At 37.9% G+C, this 22,979-nt stretch overlaps 3 protein-coding genes across 4 annotated transcripts; 2 read left to right on the top strand and 1 right to left on the bottom strand.

The window, feature by feature from the left end:
• Positions 1-4,073: 4,073 nt before the first annotated feature.
• LOC140943706 (arylsulfatase H-like) lies at positions 4,074-8,601 on the top strand. Its single transcript, XM_073392818.1, has 3 exons — positions 4,074-5,184; positions 7,108-7,413; positions 7,897-8,601. The coding sequence occupies exons 1-3, from the start codon at positions 4,080-4,082 to the stop codon at positions 8,166-8,168; spliced, it is 1,683 nt and encodes a 560-aa protein (XP_073248919.1). The 5' UTR covers positions 4,074-4,079; the 3' UTR covers positions 8,169-8,601.
• Positions 8,602-10,154: 1,553 nt separating this feature from the next.
• On the bottom strand, positions 10,155-18,285 carry LOC140943923 (lysosomal proton-coupled steroid conjugate and bile acid symporter SLC46A3-like). 2 transcript variants are annotated; one of them, XM_073393033.1, is made up of 5 exons: positions 17,474-18,285; positions 14,548-14,799; positions 13,747-13,830; positions 13,142-13,298; positions 11,987-12,452 (listed from the first exon to the last, which is right to left on the bottom strand). In XM_073393033.1, the coding sequence occupies exons 1-5, from the start codon at positions 18,273-18,275 to the stop codon at positions 12,332-12,334; spliced, it is 1,416 nt and encodes a 471-aa protein (XP_073249134.1). In that variant the 5' UTR covers positions 18,276-18,285; the 3' UTR covers positions 11,987-12,331. The 2 variants fall into 2 exon arrangements, with proteins under 2 accessions (XP_073249135.1, XP_073249134.1); XM_073393034.1 differs by lacking the exon at positions 14,548-14,799 and having other exon boundaries at positions 10,155-12,452.
• Positions 18,286-18,384: 99 nt separating this feature from the next.
• Positions 18,385-22,793, top strand: LOC140944096 (protein FRG1-like). Its single transcript, XM_073393218.1, has 3 exons — positions 18,385-18,743; positions 20,295-20,514; positions 21,680-22,793. The coding sequence occupies exons 1-3, from the start codon at positions 18,392-18,394 to the stop codon at positions 21,891-21,893; spliced, it is 786 nt and encodes a 261-aa protein (XP_073249319.1). The 5' UTR covers positions 18,385-18,391; the 3' UTR covers positions 21,894-22,793.
• Positions 22,794-22,979: the final 186 nt, after the last annotated feature.

The following is a 22,979-nucleotide window of genomic DNA, read 5'->3' as shown; positions in this document are numbered from 1 at the left end:
ATGCTAAGATAGGCCCGAAAGTTAAAATTTTTGTGTTTCGCTGTGTTCGCTTTGTTTCCCAAATTTGGCGCCAGAACTCATACCCAGGATCTTTGACCTTTTCTCATCTCGGAAACCGGGCTGAAATTTCTCATATGAACCCAAGGCAAAATTCATCTCGGTAACCGGGCTCATATGAAGAGGCCCTTAAGTCAGGTCACGATTTGACTGTGTTTGGCTTCTTGGCAGCAATGTTAAAGTGTCAGTTGTCAGCCGAATTATAATCCCATTAATTGATCGCTGTCGGAATTTTTAGCAAAATCGAAATCAATCCTAGCAACCATGATGTAAGCAAACCAGTCATCCGTAGTTGCATACTGAGTACTTTAAAACAATTTCTCATGGGAAATTTGAGAAGAAACTTTATTTTTCCATCAATGTTCTTAAAAATTTGCGTTTCGCAACTTTGAAATTGTTCTCCGTGTATTGCATTAAACACTAATTCGACCATCTGAATGATATACCCTGTGGCGATGTTAATTAACATTTGGTAAATTCTTTGAAAACGGCTTTATGTGTTACGGTTTAGTTATTGTGAAACTTCATCCATCCGTGATTGTGAGGAAGATTATATTCTCTAAAGTAGTTTCCTCTAAGTTTATACATTTTTGTTTTAAGTGGGACACAGAGTGGGACCATAAGTTACTGTTTACGACTGCTTTGAAGAAAAACGTTTATTAAGGAGAGTGGCGGGCGGTGTTGGACACGCTCTACGTGACCAATTTTGTCCAATCACGTCATTGCAGATGGCGGACCGATTCTTTCTCCTTTGTGCGGGTAGTCTCTTCGATGGAGGGAGGGATGGAAAAGACCCTTAACCCTCTGAGACAAGGGATGAAGAAAAATAATAGAAAAAGAGTAACGGGAATTTTCGATTTGTGAAAATGGAATAACATCCATTTCGTGCGTGGAATAATGAAGTAAATGTGCCGCTTTTTGGGAGTGGAATACAAATAATGAAAACTTTCGAGAACTGAGGAATCGACAAGAAACTGACTGACACCTCTTCATCGTCCCCCAACCTCGTCCCCAGGGCTTTCCCCTCTTTTTGAGGGAAAAGCCCTGGGGACGAGGTTGATCGTCCCCCTCCCCCTCAGTAAATGAGTGTCCGCTTAACACAAGTTTCACTACTTCTCTCTTGGTTGCACACGAGGGTTTCCATCAGTTAAGCGTACACTAATTTAGCACATGATCTATGGTTTAAATGATGAAGGTTTAAAAAATGTTTGTAGTTTGATGGCATTTGATGGCCATGGAAGCGAGTGATCCACTTCAAACGGAGCCGAAGTTGAAAACCTGTCAGACCACTGGGCATGATCAACAGCCATAACCCGATAATAATATCACATTTAACAAATAACAAAGCTGAAATAAAACTGAAATAGGAATCATTCCACCCAGCGCGCAAAAATGCCGTGGGGCGGGGGGAGGGGGGTACTTCGATTACTGGTCTTTCAAGCCATAGCGAAATATGCATGAAGAAGTATGTTCTAAACTGATCTGAGTCTAGTGCTTACTCTTCAAGGCACCGGTGCGATGTTTTTGACCCACTATTTATATTTTTCAGTTGGTTTTTGATATCTTACTTTGGCGTGGCGGTTTTTTTCATGGTCTCTCGATCATGTTTGGCGCCCTTTTTACTTTCTCTTTTTGCATGGTTGGTTGCTTAGAAGTTGTAGCGTGAAGGTATGAAGAAACATAGCTTAATCTGTACCTTTTAACCGCTAAAATAAATTAGTACTAAAACCACAGCATGACACTCTCCAGTTGTTTTTTGCGCCATAAAAATTGCGCCATAGTAGAACTACACAAGGAGCGTTGGTCAGTGTTATCCATGAATTGCTTCGGGTTCAGACCAAGCTGTAAGTAGAGGCAAAACGACGGTGAAGGCCTTTAGGAGAGTCATTTACGGACTATCCAACCGGGAAAAGGGAAAGAATCGAAGATAGCCTGTTCATAGACCCTCTGTGTTCTCTTTAGAGCCATAGTCGAGCGCATGTATAAGAACCGCAAATGAGCACATGGGGGTGGGGGTGGGGAAAGGAGAAAGAGATAAATTGTCTAGACGCACTCAGTTCAGAGTTTGTCCTGATGCCCTATAAAGTTATTGGAAAATGCTCTTAAGATTGCTCTCTCTTGCTTGGAACAGGCTTGCTTCGCACTCCATTTACTTTAGATTGTTCAGGTACGAAGCAATTAAGAAATTACCAACCAGAGCAAACAACTCAGCAAATATTTGAGCCACTTCATATACTGTCTGAACGTCTATAGCGTGAATGTGATCGTTTTTGGGGGTGGGTTGGCCCCAGCGTGCTGGATAAGCTTCTACTTTAATGTAATACAAAGTTAGAGTAAACTTCATTTATTTTTATGCTATGAAGAGAGTCATATCATTTAGAGTCATATCATTTAGCTATCATTCAAGAGTTTTTAAACAGAGAAATAAAATACTTATTCTAATACATGGCATACTGATGGAATGCTCAGATATAGCTTTCTCGGCCGCCATTTTAGTATCGTGGCACAAAGGCCTTAGCACTCAAAACTGCTTTATCACAAAACAAACTGTCTCCCGGGCATCCAACAAACCTCAAAGAAAAGCGATTAGATGCTCTTACATTAGACTAATGAGGGAAAAAACCTTAGTGGGATTGACGATCATTTGTTTAAGAAACAAGGATTTTGGAAATTGGTGAAATATTTCTGTGTTGTTTTTGGAGTCACTGAAGCACTTTCGTATTCTCTGTACTCGATTGTGTTGTCGTTTTTCGTGGTCAATCTGTAAACAATAGTAAAGAAATTATTTAAAAATTGCATACAGCATTATCCCCCGTTTCCACCGCTATCGTCTAAAGAGTTTTCTTGTTTTATTTGCTGAGATTTTTTTAAATGAAATCTTAGCTAGATTTAGCCTCCCCGCAGACGTCCTTTGGGGTTCGTTTGTCATGCATTCATTTCTCCCCCGTGGGGGCTAGATTTTGAAGAAAAAGGGGAAAAAATAGCAAAAAACAAGGCTTTTCGGCCAGAATCGCCCTCGAAAGAAACTTAGACACACTGCAAACACTATTTGGTTCTGAAAAGGGCATGTGTATTGGGGAGAAACCATTTGTCTGGAACGCTCATCTAAACAACTCCTTTCATTTACCTATGATAACCTATGTTCTGTTTAGGGAGCATTCATAATTTATCTATAGGGTGGGCTATGATGATTTCCTTATTTTTTCCTTTCATTTTTTTGAAGCCCCCCCTGATCATCTCAGGGGGTTTTTCTGACCCCCCCTCAAGAGATGTTGATTTATCAAAGGAGAATATCATAGCCCCCCCCCCCCCCTCTCCCCCAGCACATAAGTACAACATGTCAAACTCACCCTTAGCCATATCAAAGTCTTGTGACAGGTATATTGAGCTTTATTAGTAATTAACATATTAAATCAGTAACAACTTGCACTAAGTAACAAGAAAGCACAAGAAATGGGCGTCATGCATCAAGTTTCATACTCTAGTTCTGTATCAACATTTTGTCGAAATGAAATAAAAGACAGGAATTATAAGAGCGTCTAACAGCATATTTCATTTCCTTTTCTTTTTCAGGGAAAAAATGGTTGCCCCCCCCCCCCCTATGCTTGATGTCATTTTCGTTGGAAATTTTCCACAGCCCCCCTAAATCATAGTAGGGAAAAAGAGTGACCCCCCCCCCCCCCCTCAAAATCATCATAGCCCACCCTCTAGGTAAATTATGAATGCTCCCTTAGCTAGAATCAATAATTTTCACTAGGTTTTAAGTGCCCTTATGTCTCCGAGTTATAGTAGTCGCTGCCAGGAAAACTTTCGGGTCGTATAGCTACTGAAATTTTTGCACGTTTTGTGCGCACAGCACATCCACGCACATAATTGACTGAGGAACAATCTCGTATGTTTTTTTTTTTTTTTTTTTGCGGGGCTTGCCTGACCAAAAAAAGAGAAAATGCTCTGGGGATTGGCACGAGATCTGGGCTCAACTTGAGCAGACGTTGTGGTCAGCGGTATAAGTTAAATTCAAGATGGCGGCATCTACAAGTTTCTTTCTTCTCTCTGTTTGTTTCTCTTGCAAGACCGCTCTCAGTGAAAATCGTAACATAATCATCTTCTTAACTGACAATCTTTCTTTTCGGGATCTAAGTATTTATGGGAATAATTCTCAGCAGACTCCGAACATCGATCGCTTGGCTCGTGAAGGAGTGTTGTTTTCACGTTGGTACTCTCAGTCTTCGAGAATTTCCTCCCTAGCTTCCATCTTAACAGGATTATTGCCACCTCGAAATGGAATGATAAAGAGCAAGTTCTTATCGTTTAAGGAAATGCCATCTTTAGCTTCTACTGGAGGACTACCTAACAGTGAAATTACTTTGGGAAAAGTTTTAAAGGCGAAAGGCTATTCGACGAGTTTTGTTGGTTTGTGGGGTCTTGGAGTCGGTAGGAATGGAGAATATCTGCCCCTTAATCATGGGTTTGATTATTGGTATGGCGTACCGTCAGCCCACAAAGAACACTGCACAAAGAATTATAGAGCGGCATCAGATTCTCAATATACTTGGGAATCTGTTTTCTCGTTTTTCAGCCCACTGCTTTACGTTTTACCAATTGTTGCATTTATTGTTTGGTATAATGGATATTCTATAAACATGGTCACTGTTTTCATAATTATAATAGCTTTTATATTTTATACCAGTGTGTTGCACGATGTCATTCACTACACCATGGACGTAATTCAGATAAGGAGCTGTGTACTCTACAAGAATAACAACATCATTGAACAACCCTACACTTTAGAAAATTTGACACTGCGGTTTACGAGAAGTGCTGTTAGTTTTTTAGAGGAATCATCAGTTTCAAGCAGACCATTCTTTTTATTTGTGAGTTTCATGAACCTCAACCAGCCGGTGTTTGCGTCACAGTTGTTTTCTAATGGTAGCAAGAGTAGTTATTCCGATGCTTTAAGAGAAGTGGACTGGAGCATTGGGAGGATAGTGAGGACAATAAGAGAAAGGAGAGTTGACAACAATACCATTGTTATATTTACATCAGCCACGGGGCATCATGTTGATGAAACTTGTGACAGCTCTACACCATCTGAAAATGAAGATGAAGAAACACTCTGTTCAAAAGGTGAAAATTGCCAAAACAATGATCAGGTTAGGCCAAGTCAAAAAAAAAAAAAGACACTGTTTCGGGTGACCATGCAGCTCTCAGAAGACCTCACACGATTGGTTGGGAAAACAATGAACAAACAAAGTAAACAGTGGAATCTAGCCAGAAAACAAAAGATCAGAAAAGCTGTGAAATGAGGGGAACCTATGAAATTGGAAGTTCTGAAGAGCTGCAAGGTTACTGACTGCTTCTCATCTGGATTTCCATTAAAAACTAGAGTTGGTGGGTATTGCCAATTGAAAGCTTCTTTTACAAATTATTACCCCCTCCCAGAATAATTTGGAGTTATTGGGTCAAATATCAATAAATGAAATGCCAGATAATGTAAACACAAAATTGATTTATTTATACAACATGCTTTAAACAGCATGGTCTGTTATGCAGGATTGTGGAATAATTGGTGTTGAAAGTGATGCCTGTTGGTTTTGTTTGTTTTAACTTTTCCAAAAAAAGAGAGGTGGCCCCAATAACTATAGCGGGTAAGGACAAGAAACATTTTTTTTTACTTGGCCTTAACTTCTTCTTTACTGCATACATAATATTAAGTAGTAGAGTTACACCAACGTTATTTAAATTTGTCAGCTCAGTTTCAAACAGAAAATATGGGAAAGAAACATTAAATTAAAAAAGTTACTTTCCTCCTGTGAGTATCATTTATGTTTCCATGGTGCTGTTGCTGAATAATAATTTCAGCAAGCATTTATTATTATTAAGGTTCACTGTTTTCCTCTCCATAAATTAATTAAATTTCTTTCCCATATATTGAAGGAGCTGTGTCACGAAATTCAGCCAAATTAGGAAATTACAAAATGTCCATTAAATTAAGAGAAACATAAAAATAACCGCTTAAAACTTAAGCAGGGCGGTTAAAATAGCATGATAACAACAACAACAGATGCCATGGATGGGCAAAACTGAAGAAGATTGAAACGGATCAAAAGTGGGGTTTTTGAAAACTGTTCAGGCTAACTGTTTTTCAAAGGTGATCCCTGCTGCTTGCAACTTCAAAAATAATTCTCAGGAGACATATTTGCTTGTCTTGGATCTCAGACTTTGTCATTTATATGTAATTTCTTTGCTTACTTTAAGTTCCATAGCAACTGGGGGCGAGTAATTGGCAAAATTAAACAAAATGAACTGGACTGCCGTGACACAGCCCCTTTAAACTGTTATGTCAATCCTTACATGTACATTCTCATGCAAACTCTTAAATATTTGGGCTTGGGCTATCTGTTTCTTGACAACAGCGGGGGCCAACTCTAGATGTCTTAGCCTGTGACAACAGCTGTTTCTCCTTGCTCTTAGCCACTGGGGATGTTTTGTGAGGAGGAACGTCTGCGACTCAGCAGCGGAAATTCCATACTGATGACGCAAATCAATGTTTACTTAATAAATCTGGTAGTCATATGGTTCCAAATGCAAACTTGTTCAATTTTACCTTTCTCCTGGTCAATTTTGGTGATATAAAGTGTTGTGTTCATCTGTGAACGAGTTCCACCAAAACTCAAATGCTTCTTCTAGAAAGGACTATATTCCACAAATATAAACTGTTTTGTTAGAGATTCATTGTGTTTACATTGTTCTTGTGTCATTTTGTCTTTTGTCTGTCATTCGTAAACAATAGCTAAAACAATGTAACTACTGCGTCAACCAATCAGCGCTTCTGTCTGGATTCCAGACCGATTTTACGTCATCAGTATAGAATTTCTGTTGCCAAGTCACAGACATTCCTCCTCGCAAAACGTCCCCAGCGGTGAAGAGCGAGGAGAAACGGCTGTTTTCACAGGCTATAGCTGTCTGTTCTATAGAGGTGACTGTCTTATAGAGGTGTACATGAAGACAGAGTTGATTGATGTCAGTCTTGTTAATACACTGCTCTAGGTATCGATAAGAATGATGTTTGGGAACAAACCATCTGTGTGCCAGCAGTGATAACATGGCCTGGACACATAACACCCAATCAAATTATAAAGACACCTGTGACCATCATGGATATTATGCCCACTGTGCTGGAATTACTCAACCATAGTGCTGATGCTTTACAGTCAGATGGCAAAAGCTTGTTGCCTGTTTTGTTCAACACATCGGTAGAATCTCAACATGAGTATATTTTCCATTACGTTGAGGTTACCAAGCCATCTGCCATAACAGCAGGATCTTATAAAGTTGTTTACACAGACATCAAAGGTAATAATAAAGAAATAAAATTAGTCGTTAGTCATCCAAAATTAATGAAACTTGTCATTTTTGTATACATAGACAAACATACTTGGGTCTTGATGTTTTACACTTTTTGATAAAATACTTGTACTTATTTGTAAACACTGGGACAGATCAGAGCCAAGTGTCCACATTACAGACTTGCCTTTATAAGTTGCATAATTACATGCAATATTGACCTTTCCCACATTGCTGCAAACAAAGGCAACAACTTGAGGCTTAGGTACAAATGCCACCGGTGATAATTGCCACCGTAAGTCTCAACCTCATTTCTTTGTGTTTGTTCACTGGAGTGGAGTATGGGAAAGGTCTATATATGATACTTATTATAGGGAATGTTTAAAATTGGGTATTTTTGAGACCAAGAGAACTGTCCATATTATGGAAATGCCCATCAGGAAAGGATACTATTTATCATTATTTGTTCAATTATTGTTTATTTTGATGTAGATGATGGAACAGTTGAGTCCTTTGATCCTCCTCTGCTGTTCAATGTCGAGGTCGACCCCAAAGAGAAGACACCTTTACCAAACACAGATTACAGAGAACTGTTAGCAAACATTTCAGATGCTTTGTTACACCACATGTCCACTAGAAGGAACAAATGGCTCTCACAGCTGGACAGCCGTATAATTCCTTTTTGGTTTCCCTGTGCAAATTTTCCACACTGTTTCCAAAAGAGTGATGAAACCAGTGACTTTTCAGATTTGTTTAACTTGTAGCAATGCTGAATTTGTGCACATTATATTTCTAAGAAAAGCTTTATTAAGAACTGACAGTGCTTTTGATAAGTAATATTGTTATATTCCTAGAATTTCACTCATCTAAACAGGGACTGCCATTGGTTGATTCTTGGTCACGTGACCTTGACTAAAATCAAATGTATCCCGATCGTGATACATTAAGCAATGTACCCCGCTTGGGCTACATTACAGCACATGATCAAAGCATGGTGGAAAGTGGCGTGACAAAAGGCAGGAAAAACACTGCCAGGTCCAGCCAGTTTTCTTTTTCCTGAAGAACACAACAACACAAACAAGAAGTCTCAAGCTAAAAAGCAACGATTTTTACTGTTATCCAAGAAGTTCCGAGAAGAAAAACAGCAGCTAGTGGAGGAAAATAAATAAATGCAGATAAGATAAGGAAGGTACTTTGTAAATCATTCATTCAGTGGTTTTGAGAATTAAATTTGTGTTGCTATTAGTACCGAGTCGACTGTTTGGGTTCGCTCTGGTTATTCTCTTGTTGCTGTTGAAGTGACAGTCTAGAAAATTATAACAAAACACTTAATGTCAGGTCCCTCGGGAAACCAGTTAGTTTTGTTTTCCCTCGGGATCTGACATTAATTATTGTATAATGGCCAAAAAAAATCTAGTAAACCTCCCTCAACAGTAAAGTTGACTCCTTTTCCCTAACCTGAAGGAATTAAAGAAATGTTCTTTCAAACTTTGTTGATACAATAATTTACTCTACTCAAACTAGCTGCCTACCTCAAATGACGTTACATTTTTTAGTTGTTTTTGTTGTTTGGGGGAAGAGTAATTGCCATTACTAGGACTATAATGACACTTCCATACCCCAGACGTAGTTAATCAATAACAATCAATATCAAGAATCAATTGATATCATCGATATTAATCGATGAAATCCACCAATTAGTATCTATTGATATCAGAAATTGTTAGAAATCGAAGTCACAGAAAAAACAATTTTTCAATTAACAAAATCAATAACAATCGATGGGAATTGATAGTAATCGATAAAAAATCATTATCGATTTTGTATCGGAAAATCATCAATATTAATCGAATCACAGCCTTTTTTTCTTTATCGATTTCTATCGATCTATATTGGAAATCTATATTCATTGATGATTGATGATATCAATTACTATCAATTATCGGTTATCAATTAACTACATCTAAATGTCATTAAAAACATCGAAATTACATTTCCAGGTCAGTAGGTTTTGCTCACTGGATTGGGGAACTTTAAAAGAGCAATATTTCTGAAGACTCGAGTACCAGTATTATTATGTGCCAGTTGTTTGCCCCCTAGCCTGCAGGAGCATCTGTTTTTTTGGCTCAAGTTTCTAGTTTCACCCGCCGTTTTTCTTGGCGGGTAAAACTAAGAAACTTGAGCCTAAAAAAACGGATGCTTTCACAGGCTACTTGCCCCCAGGTCATTGGCACTTACTTGAGTTGAGCTTGATTGAAAGCATAAACCCTTTCCTTGCCTCATGATCATAAAGCGATTCTTACAGCTATGGGAAAAATTGAGCTTGTAAACCACCAGCAACCACTGTGAAAATAATAATAATTTACCTCTCTCAAACCCCTTGAACCCCCCTCCCCCCTCAGGCAGAACGTTCCATGAACTGTCTATAAGTGGGAGGGGAGGGTCATTAACCTGCCTCCTCCTCAAGTGCTTCATTTTTTGCATGGAGGCAAGCACGAAATGCAAATGACACGAGTGACTGGTGACAGAGTGCAAGGGATCATAGGTTGGGAAAAGGCAAAGCACCTCTTGCCCGTTTTCTCCTTCCCACCTTCCTTTGCATGTAAATTTTTCATAGAGAGAAAGAGGTCTAGGTATGGCACTGGTCATTAACAACATTTCAAGAATCAACAACATTTGTAATTTTTATTGTTCAAATGATTTTTAAAACTACTTGTAATCAATTAACAAAAAATTAATGTTTTCTTTTACTTTCTTTAAATATACAAGTCATGAGCTAGAATATATGAATGGAATTTTTTTATTGAAAAAAACTTATTCTTTGACCCACTTTCCATTTAATCAACAAAAATAACTTTGATCTAATTTTACTCTATAAAATTTTGTCTTCATAATAAAATACAGTAGAACCTCAATAACTCAAACTTGGATAACTGGAATTCTCCACTAACTCAAACTAAAATTTCCTTTCCCTTGATCAAAATTTCACTGAAATTTCCCGTTTTTTGTTTCCCTTCAGAGTTCAAGTTACCGGGCTTCTAACTGTGATGCTAGGTTACGATTAAGTTGTCAAGTGATATACAACTGAAAAAGTTTTGTCTTATCTCTGTTGTGAGTAAAACTGAGCATGAACACAATGTAAGTTTTCATTATGATTGTATGCTGAATGACGAGTGGGATAATATTTTTTTATTATATTATTATTATTATTGTTATTATTATTATTCTATGTACACATGTTTGCTGAGTCTACAATCCAAATTTGTTTCAATTAATAATGCATTTATCCATTTTTTTAAGATTAACGTGAAGTGACTACAGTATACCAGCCTCGATTTCAAAATAAAAACAAAAATCTCTTACGTATTTGAGCTGCTGTACCAATGCCACAGAGAAGGCCTCATGAAAATAGACTTTGATCAGTACATTCATTGAGTCTTACTCTCTTTAAACAACACTGCAAAATGTTCCAAACTTTGGGTTATTTTGACATAACTTTCAAAATAAATCAGGATCTAGCCTCATATCACTGCTCAAACCATTGTGTGTAATGGTTCTGCACAACAGTAAACACTGAAATGTTACATTGTTTTTTTACAAAGAACGATTTAAAAATGCACCAAAACGTGAAATGCATGTGTAGAGAATTTGCTTACAAATCACTTAATTAGTATACTATTCTTCATAAAATGTTAACCCTGGTTGATAAGCTTCAAACATTATTAAATTTATTCTACATTATCAGTGGGGTACAGGTTTGTGAGGCATATAACAAAATTTTTTTGACATTATTTTAAAGTGCTCTTTTGTCATTCTTTTCTCAAGAATGAGATGCATGCAGGAGTATGAATGTTTTTTCTAGACCAATATTCTCAAATTTGAAAATGTTTCGCCCCTGTTTATGGCATTATTAACCCATTCGCCCCTGAACCGCCCGTAACCGCCCGTAACCGCCTGTGCGGATCCAGGTCCTTTCTACCCATTGTGACGTCATCAGTTTTAACGGTCAAGGACAACTTTCTTCGCTAACTTGTGCAGAGTGAAGAGATCTTTCAAACCATACCAGAATGAGCACAATTCAGTCAAGGACACCGGAGAAACAAGCAAAAAACCACGTGACATTGACCTGAAAATCTCCATGAAAATCTTGTTCCATTACCCACCTACCTTTCCTTTCACCTAATCCTAAGATCCTAAAAGCTTTCCTAAAAACTCTTCCCACCAAAATGAAGCCCACTAAATGCCCAGCAAGAGAAAAAAAAAATGAGGCAAGAAAAGCGAAAAAAGAAGGGAGGAGAGAAAGCGAAAAGTAAAAGTCAAGACTGCTGTGTCACTTTTAAACCCAAAAACTATCTCGAAATTTTGCTTTCTGCGCATGCCCGAACTTCGCAAGCTGATATTTTGCATCTGGATCAGAAGGCCGCGAAGTGTTCGACCTGTAAACCGGTTTGTGGTAAGTTTTAGCTCTTTATAACCCGACAGTGACCATAAAACCACTCGACTAGCTTCAAAACGCGTTTTTCGGCAAAATCTCCAGGAGTGAATGGGTTAATGTTACTACTTAAAAAAAATCAAGATTTTTTTATCTTGAACAGTTCTCTTCTTTCTGTGACCTCTATGTTTGATTATAGCAGTATTAACCCGAGATCAAAATTTGAATTCACATTTGTTGCCCCTATTCAATTCATACAGAAGTAGTGGGGAGAAGGTTTTGCATGATCATGCATGTCCATAATTCTCATTTGTTTTGACCACTCTGTTTTACAAAGCATTGATATTACAAGGAGAAATTTGATGCTGATCACTCTTAGGGTTTATTGAAGGGTTAAACATTACATGCATATGTATATTAATAGCTGGGCACAAAGGTTCCCTATGGCTAGAAAATTAGCAACAAACTACTGGCCGTCACCGCAGTGCAACCTTTTTATGCTTGTGGATCTTCACTAGGAGATCCATAATTGACAGAATGCTCTGAGCTTGATAATATGCCCACAGCATCCATTGCTGAATAAGCATCATCACGTCTTTGTAAGATGTACAACCAGCTAAAAATGGAGAAGCAACAGCATTACCAAGTTAGAAAATCAAACCTGTTTTTATAACTCTAGAAGGTAATTAATACTAAACTTAACCCTTTCAACTCTAGTAGTCCACTTACAGTCCACAGGGATCAGTTAATTAGCCTTGCTACCCCACAACTTTGATTGATGACGATGATGACCATGATGACTATTTTCTGGTACTATTATTATTATTATTATTATTAGTAGTAGTAGTAGTAGTAGTAGTAGTAGTAGTAGTAGTAGTAGTAGTAGTAGTAATGGTAACAGGACTGAGTGGAGTCCAATTTGGTGTGTAATCATACAAGTGATTAACAAAATTGGACGACCACGTAGCAGGAGTCCGATTTGTTTAATCACGAGTATGATTACTGACCAAATTGGACGACACGAAGTTCTGTTACCAATTAATCATAACTTTAACAAAATTTGCGATATATAAGGCTCTTTTTTTAAATCAAAACACAAGAAATTCCACAGATTTTTTTTACCAGCAGTGAAAGAAAAGCCATTTGAGTGCGCGCGCACTAAGCAGTTACTTAGGCATGACTCGTACTGTCCTATTAAGGCTGAAATCAGGGCAGTTGATAGCCAATCAGATTTGAGAATTTTCTTATAGCTATGATTATTATTATTATCATCATTATTTCACTTGTGTTGTAAATGCAACTCACATCATTAAGAATATTGGGATGAGGATTATTGCTGACATCAAAAGGTAACAAAACCCAGGCATCCAATCCACTGTAGCACTATAAATATTGTTGAAGATAACAGAAGCTAACAGAGTCTCTAAAACTTCTAATGATGCAGTTAGAGCAAACATTGTACCTGAAAAAAACATCAAAATGTAAACTGAAAAAGATACCAGTGTTATTAATGGACCACAGTGAATCAAGATCAGTCAAAGAAATATTGGTTGTAATATAGCAAATAAACTCCCCCCACTCCCTCTCCCTTAGTTGTCTCATTAAGGATGTATAGGGTTACAATCAGCAGAGGAGAACGTAAAAAAACATTACATACACTGTACTAAAAGAATAGTGTTAGGGATGAGTTGCACAGTACAACATTGTTGTGTGATAATTGACAAAATGAATGATAGTGACGTAACAATTAAAAAAGCCATAAAAAAAACAACTGTAAAAAACTATCAATGAAATTTATGTCTACGTAAAATAATCTTCCCCTAGGAATTTCTGTTGCCCTCCAGGGGGAGGGGACTATAGATTTTTTCTTGTACTACACAATATCATTTTGCTCAACTACTGTCACTTGCCCAGCTCAGATGGTTCCACTTGTTTTGACAACTTGGACCTCATACACGGAGGTAGGATACTACTACCCACAGCAATTAATCCACCTGGAAAAAGTATTAAAAAATCAGTAGGCCCCTTTGCAGCTTACAGTCACATGATCTTCTTTAAGCAGATTTAAAGTCACAAAACAGGATATTTTCATGAAAGATATTGTTTATAGTGGTTAATGTATATATAACAGGTTTCATTTATTGCTTAAATATCGTGATGTTTTGACCATGATGAAGAAAGACTACCCTGCGAGCATCTTCCTAGGAAAATCGAAGAAGACTCTACTCGCAGGGTAAAGAAAGACCTGCAGTATGCAGTAAATATCTAAGTGACAATTGCAAGACAAAACAATAAACAAAACCCTTTATAAACATAATATTTTCCAATATTACTGTTCTATAGCTGGAAATTTTTTCCTAAAAGCGTGTGCTCTCATTGGTTACTTCAAGGTCACATGACATCTAACAATGAAACTGTTTCCCACCAAAATCTCTGAGTGGGTAATAATGCAAACTCTATGATGACAGAGGGTAACAGTGTACTGTTACCCACAAAATAATGTTGACCAACGACCACCGTTACAGTGAGGTTTACAAATGAATTTCCAGCTTCGAAATTTCCATCTGTAATTATAACAAATCATTTTATAAAGACTGATCCCTTGGAGAAACAGTTAATTTTGTTCCCATCAATAATTGATTCACGGGAAACAAACTTAACTGTTTCCTGCAGGACCAGTCACACAGCCACCTCACACACATTAAACTCACCAACAAACATCATCCATTTGTTTGATGCAAAAGCAAGAAAGATATAAAATCCAATGCTTACAATGGCACCAGTAATGGCAATTGTAAGGTCTGTCCATTCAGGGATTTTGTTCAGCAATGGTATTACCAAAACAACTCCAATTCCTTTCATAAATAATACCTCCGCAAAAAAATAACCAATTAAGGCTGGACTGAAGTTCCGTGGGCTGCGCTTACAATACAGGGCTGTGATATCATTAAACCCACCAAAAACTGAAAACAATAATGTATGAAAGTGAGTAATTATTATAACAATTATTATTATAAATGACAATTTGATGGATTGAATCACACCAATGACATCAAGAGTCTTCATAGCCAATAACATTACGGCTTAACTGACAGACAAACAAAAACATCCTGACTTAATTGACCAGTCAGTTCAATAACCAAAGTTTAATACCATTAACTGACGTGATACAAAGTCTCACTTTGTCTCTGAAGATGACTACCGCACAAGTTGTCAAAAAAGTCAGTCACTGCCAACAACAACAACAGTCCTATTAAGGACTAGGTTCATCCGGATGATCATACCCAACCTACTTATGAAATGACTTCTGGGTTTAAACCTTTCACGACAAGAAATCTATTATACGTAACATCACTGAACCAAACCTATACAAATCACAGCCCCTTCCCTTTCCCCCAAGACCTTACCCATGCCCATTCCTGAGCATATGACTGGGAAAACTACTTTGTTTACAAGAGATGAAGTCAAATTTCTATGTTTGTCGACCACTTCTTGTACACATTGTAATCTACAACCATTAATCCAAAGCACCAAAATTTCCCCAGTAAAAAGTAAACCTCTTGAAAACACTGACTGTCACCACTTATTTTGTGGGTTATAGTTTAACATAATTATTTCTTTTTTTTTTACATCATGACTGTTTGATACATGTTGTGATATATGTTGCAGTCAGTTTGCTGTACTGTGTCGCAGACATAATCTCACCCTTGCTAGTAATGTCTGCGAGGCAGCAGCAAAATCCTTGTTATGGATCCCTGGCAGACTCAACAAATTATCAAAAATATGGTATGTTTTGATTTCCCCCTTCACTTCAATAATTGGCTAATCAAAAACAGTTGGCTTTTAACAGGCCAATCATGGCACAATACAATACTCAAATCCTAGTACACTTTTAGGGACCCAGCACAAAGATTTCAGCCCTGACTTACAGATGGACTTAACCGTACCAGAGGTTTAAGTTTCACCTATACATGTATGTACGGCACTGGCTGTTGGTTTGCCAGAAAGTCAATTCACTCAACAGTGCTACACCTGGACTTAAGTTGATTCCACTGGCCATGAAATAAAACACTCTACAACATGGTTAACATACTAATCAGAGTTCCATTGCTGCAATATTTTGTAATGTCTAGTTATCTGAAAAATTTCCCAATAATAATTGTGATGATCATATAGAAACCACAAGAATTAGTAAGAAGTGAAGTCTGGCAACATTGATCACTATGAGAGTTCTGGAACAGTTTGAAAGATCAAAGAAAATAGCTGTTGTTTCAAATACAGCCGTGTGGGACTGTCTAGCATTCAAAGAATGACAAATACATTGTACACAAGGCATATTGGTGTTAGTTCATGTGAGCTACATAAGAACGATCACACCCAAAAAAACTGATTCCATTGATCTCTTTTTGAATATGCAAACTGGATAAAGCCATGTTAATGCTGTAGGTAATGGGTTTGGTTCTGACATTAAATATTGAAAGGAGAGAGCTAGACTCTAAAAATCACTGTCTACCACACTTCAGAGTGTGTGAGCCATTTTCAGTTACTGTACAAAAATGGACTGGAGAGACTAGCCTTGCCTTATTACTCAGAGATTGTGTCCAACAAATCACCTTAGAATAAGAAGTAGGTACAGTGGAGGGGGAAGGACCTCACTAGTGACTTTAAGTGGGGAGGTTGAGAAGATTCTCCTCTTCGTAAGTCTTGAAAAAGTATCCCCCTTCCCCTATTTCTGCTTTCCCTGAGAAGACATGCTTGTTGCTGGTAGATGTACCTGTCATTCAAATTTCTTATTGGAAATCTGGACTGCTGTAATAGATTGAACAAATCTTGCAGGGTGCAAAGAAAATCATTTTTACAGCTTGCCATTCGGGCAAGCTGAAACTAGCATTTACCAGCCCAGATGACATTTTAACCCCAGACGCTTTTTGACAAGCAGAATTGATTTCATAGTCCTTCTGTCATTCGAATTGTTCAAAAAACATCACTTGCCTGTCGGGCAAGTTAACAACAAAATAGACCTTGTCACGGTTTTTGACGCCATCTTGACGAGTAGGCAAACGCGTGAAAAATTACAGTGTTTGTACGAGAATCTAATGTCGAATAATTTCCGTTGAACGGCTGTTCTGACAAAAATATGATTTGTAAACTAAAGCTTCTCTCCTAAGAATTCTAATGAAAAAAATTGAGGGCGTTACATGCACTAGAAGATCTAGAACCACTTTTTAAAATTTTCTATACATTTGTCTGTAAGAAAGTCCCGGGAAAAAATTACAGACAAATATATGGAAAATCTAAAGCAAGCCTCTGGAGAAATCTAAGCTCAGGTACGCCCCCCAAATTTTTTAGGACAATCCTTTGCTTTGTAGTTTTCGTTTACAATTGATATTTTTTTCAGAACAGCCTTTTTACGGAAATTATTCGACATTAGATTCTCATACAAACACTGTAATTTCTCACGCGTTTGCCTACTCATCAAGATGGCGTCAAAAACCATGACAAGGTCTATTCACTAGCCCGATAGTAAAATCCACTAGCACTGGGCTATCTGACACTACTTTCTTTGCATGCTGTCTTGGTTTGTAATTTTGGGTGGTTTCTTGTATAATTATATTAAAAATAACATAACCTACTTACTGATTAAAGTGAATGACAGTATGCCAAACAAAATCACTAGTAAATTCAGTCTTTGATGTTTAGGCCTAGTCTTGGTTAAGACTGCTATTGATGCTTTCAGGTGATTGTGTACTGCAAGTAAAGCCCAGTTTCCTTCCTGATCTTGTTGAGGATAATAAGACTCTGGAAGGACCAAACTTACGTACAGTATTATTAACACATTTAGGGCCAAGCAAAGGCCAAACGCAGGCATAAAACCATGGTGCTCAACCAACACTCCACCGACCAAATTGCCAGCAGTCCCGCCAAGGAATATCATGGATTCTAAAACAGCTACTCTCGTGGTTCGCTGGGACTTGTCAGTGATGTCCGAAATGTAGGAGAAAACGCCCAGGAGCGTGGTAGCAAAACCTCCAAATAGCGCAGAGATGGAAACGCCAATGATAATATAATTGACATTCAGTGAAAAGAATGCGGCATTCATTATGTAATTAATGTACAGCAAAACGCTTCCCACGGACGGCAAAATGAGGATGACTTTACGCCCGACTTTGTCCGACCATGAACCCAAGAGTAGGGAGGCAAAGATCGATGGTAAAGTCAATGCAACAGACTGGTACAGAATCCATTTCGATGTCTTTTGCTGCACATAGATTTCTTGTGACTTGGTGAGGTTTTTGCAGATTTCACCGTTGTATTTCTCGTGGCAAATCTTTTTGAACGCGAGCTGTTGGATAAGGGGATATGACATAAATAAGCACATCATGTAAGAGAACAACACAGGCTCTACTGTGATTTTTCGAAAATGACTGTAGAACGCCATTTTGTGCCAGTTCCCCGATAACCTTGGATACACTTCAGTTGGCTTACATGACGATGTTGGTGTTCATGAGCTCCTCTTTTATCGCGGGCTCAAGTTACTTTCTGTCAATCGTCGAGATGGCGGACAACTACAAGCAAGTTAAAGTAGGTCGACTGAAACTCAAAGGAATGGACGATAGCTCAAGAAAACGAAAGCACAAGAAGAAGAAAAGAGAAAGAGAAGAAGAAGGAGAACCATCTGATATCGATGCACTTCGCCATGGTGGTTGGAGAAAAGTTGAATCATTCGCTGAAGCTAGCGGTAACGTCGCGCTGCAAACGTTTAAGAAATCTTACGTGGAGGCATTAAACAGTGGTTTGTTTTCTGTTGGTGAACCGAGGGATGATGGCGAAAATTCACCGGCTCCTGTTGAAGTATTTACTGCAGTGCAGTTGTCCGATAAAAAAATAGCACTGAAATCGGGTTATGGTACGTACAGGACAAACTAATACGCGATCAAAGACGTTCACAAGTTGAATACCTTGTTATTGTCCACATCATTTCATGAAACTCTCCCAGTATCTTATCCCAAATCTGACCGGCTTCACATTTCTATCTGTACGCTCACTAGCAGATGGCGAGGAGACAAAATCACCCGCAAGTTCTCTTGGAATTGGATTTGCAGAAGAATACCAGTAGAAGTTGAAAATATTATTGAAGGCTTTGTCATCGTTGATAGTTCATTTGGGGCCTCATCCCCTTGTAAACTGGCCGAGGAAATTTTGTTTGCCTTCAAGGTTAACCCGGTCACTTCCTTAAGTAAATTTGACAAAATTTCCAATTTCATTTTGCTGAAAAGGTTTACTGCACTTTTCACAAACATGCGAACTCTAAAGTTCAAAAGCCAACTTCACAATTGCGTTTTTCGCTGCCATCAATCATAATTACGATCACAAGCAACGAACATTGAAACACAGAAACACATAAAACGAATCGAAATCCACCAATCACAAATCAGAAACCATGACCTTTTGAACCTGTTAAAGTAAAGTTTTGTTTCCTAAGAGGTCCATTAAGATGATTGACGGCAGCGAAAAATACAATCGTCAGTTGGCTTTTGAACTTCAGAATTTGCATGTTTATGAAAAGCGCAGTAATTCACTCGAATAGTCACACTTCAGGACTGGTTTATGCCGGTTTCACTACCTGTCTAGTTCGCTGTGTTCGAGTTCGCTACATGTTCGCTACTAACATGCCAAATTCGCTGCCTCTGTTAATTCACTGTTTTAATTCGAACCGAACTGAGCTAAAACATGGCGCCCATTTCAGGTTGAGGAAGGCAGACTTATTTAAAACAAGATGTTCATTCTAAAAAATCGTGGAAGCAGGATGACAGAAGAAAGTAATTAGCGAATTCGGCGTGTTAGTAGTGAACATGTTGCAAACTCGACATGGTGAACTAGACAAGTAGCGAAACTGGCAGTTACCACATGATTTCATCCACAGACCGAACAGCTGGAACCACCTTACAAGACTATCATTTACTCTGGGACTGGTATTTTCACTCCCATAAGTAAATTTTGACGTGCATCGCCGATGATGGGCATAATACAGAATACAGAGCAACTATTATTTTTTAGAATTATAATTCTTTCAAGTGGCTCAGAGGTTCATTAATGAGTTAAAACAACCTTATCATTAATTGGCTTGGTGACTCAGCACTCCCAACTGAAAGGCCACTGAGGTGCTGGGCCACTAAAATATATAATTTTTTTTTATACCAGTACCTTCCTCATTCTTCAAGACTCTAACTTTGACTGACAGGCCACCAAACCCCGAAAATATATACAATGTACTTTCACTTGTTCTTTAAAATGTATCTAACAGTTTATTAAGTTAAATATTTATCTTTCTCATTCTTTTAACATTTGTCTTTACCCAGTGAGCCACCAAGCCACTTCCATTTAAGTCCTGACAATTTGGCCCTGCATTCTGTAGTTGCTTGTGAATACATGTTTACACTCTTTCTTCCAATGGCAGGGAAATACATGTCTGTTGATATGATGGGAAATGTCAGTGGTAGATCTGATGCCATTGGTCCACAAGAACAGTTTGAGTGTGTGTTTGAAGAGGATAAAGCTGCCCTAGAAACATACAATGGCTGCTTTCTGTCAGTGAGTGATGAGGGTCAACTCTCTGCAACAAAGAAAATCGTTGGAGAAAAGGAAACATTTTGCATAAGAACCAGTGCTGTGAAAGTGTAAGTCAACTAGTTTTGTGGTGTTAACACTGTGAGAAGTTTATCTTTTTTTTGCATTAGCATACAGAGAAGTCATCCACATAAGAATTGCAGAGTATCCAAATACAAATTCTCCAAACTGATATCCATACATTAATTTTCCTTAAAAATTGGTTCAGAGAATTTGATTTAAGATCAAAGACTTTTCCCTTTGTGATCATTTTATTAATTCTCATAGACTTTGCCCTTGACAATCTATGGATTTTTTTAGGAGAAAATTGATGTTGGTCACTATTGGGACTTAAAGGGTTAAGGCTCACCAGCTGCAGCCCAGTCAAAATGAACAAGCAGCATACAATTTTGGCACTCCTGCAGTGTTTCAGATAAGAGACAGGTCTTGGGTCAATGACCCGACAAAGAAGGCTTCCTGACCTGACAGATGACATATAAGTGTTAAGTTAAATATAACAAGAAAGATTAGCTCTTGGTCTTGGTGACCCCTCAGATAGTCTGCATGATCCCCCTCTTGAAAGAATTAACTGGAAAGCTGCTCCTGGTGGAATGTTTTCTGCCAACTCTACAGTTTAATGATATAAATTAAAATCCACACATATGCATATTGTCACCATTGCCCACCCTTATCATAGTTTTCAAATCCTTTGAAGCCCCAAGAGTGACTTGAACCAATTTTCTCTTTCAATGCATTTGTGCTACTGAATTGGTTTTCATTTGGATGGTAACCACAAGGGATTTTGTCCACAGACTTAAAATATACAACTACATAGCATCTATGGCTGGTTGACTGTAAGGACTAAAGAGGTACAAACAAGTCAGGTTACTTATGGTTTCTTGGTTTATGAACTATTACATGTGAACTGCTGAGTGAAGAATAAATTATATTAAATGAAGGATGATCATCCTTCCTTCCTTCACCCCGCAGTTCACATATATGAGTTTCATTATTCATAACTTCATCTCCATCCTTTCACGGGTTTATAATGAACCAATTCAACGACCTGCTCCCAGTTGGCTTGTTAACTTAATTGGTAGAGTGCTGCATTGGTATCGCAGAGGTCAAGGGTTTGAATCCCGTACAAGCCTGAATTTTTTTCAGGCTTTCTTTTTGCAACTGCAAAAGTTTCGTATATAACTGCGATTATCATCCTGGTTTTTTGGTTTGTTGCAGGAAAGTGTCAACTAGCACCTTACCAGAGGGAGAAAAAGAACTAAGGAATCACGAAATTAGTTATGTCAAGAAATTCCAGAGTTTTCAGGACAGGAATCTGCGCCTAAGTGAAGAGGACAACAAGAAACTAAAAAAAGCTAGAATGCAGGGAACATTGCATGAAGAAATGTTGAATAGGAGAGAAAAGATGAAGGCTGATAGGTATTGTAAATAGCCTGTTGTACAATGAAATGTAGTCTGATGACCAGCTTTTTAATAACCAGCCTTTAAAAAGTTCTTGAACCTCTGCTTGACATGAAACCATCTTTTTAGAACAGCATTGTTTTGTACTGTGGGGTAGAATATAAAAATCTTACCGGTCCTGAAAGTTCAAATGTGAACAATGTAAATTTCTTTCTTTCATTTTAAAACGCTAAAATAAGTTCAGGTTGAATGGGAACAATGTGAGATCTCATCCACAGACTTCAAATTAAGAAAATGTTTATACAGTGTCATAAGACTTATATTAGTTTCACAAGGCACTATATAGAGCTGTGATAGTGGCTTGTAGAAGTATAGACTTGCCTCAAGGCGACCTCCCAAGGTCACAAGTTTTTAAGTGAGTAGAGCGAGCTTTTTAGGTGGCAAAGTGGCCAAGCAAGCAGTGAAGTCAGATGAAGGACTTTTATTGTAAGTCTAGTAGAATTACTGTGGAAGAGGTTTTATTTGAATGTACCCACCATACTGTACGATTACATGCACAGCTTCAAAAGTTAGAACCTGTTTATACATGACTAGTACAGTATGACGAATTTTCCATTTTAAAGTACCGCTGAATAGGTTTCTTATATATGATCATATCATAGGAGACTGTCTTTGGACTTCTAAGTTAAGCCAATATTGCGTTGTATTTTATTTCCTTGAAGAGAACCATTCTGGTCTTTGGCAATGGTTTTTTTCTATTGAATCAATCGATTAAAAAACTTGTAAGTTTTCATTCTCCTGCTAGCATGTAAATTTATATGCTTTGGATGAAGATTAGCTCCCTTAAAGCAGTCTTCATTTTAGACTTGACTGCTATAATTTATTTTCTTGATAGTAAACTATAACTTTACGTTAAAACCTCTGGACTGTAATCAGGTATTTTGACATGACAATGAAGCCAGTTCAATAATATATTCAGGTTTAATCAGATTGCTACCAAAAATAAATTCATATCCTCGTTACAACAGCCCCACACAATTTAATGGTGCTTCTTTTTTAACTAGTTGATTTGTGTCTGACCCCCCACCCCCACCCCCTCCCAAATAACTATGAGGAA

Source organism: Porites lutea, chromosome 7 (assembly GCF_958299795.1).
Source record: "Porites lutea chromosome 7, jaPorLute2.1, whole genome shotgun sequence".
In the NCBI taxonomy this organism is placed as follows: Eukaryota; Metazoa; Cnidaria; class Anthozoa; order Scleractinia; family Poritidae; genus Porites; species Porites lutea.
The sequence above is the reverse complement of the archived record's forward strand: the minus strand, read 5'-3'. Positions and strand labels throughout refer to the sequence as shown.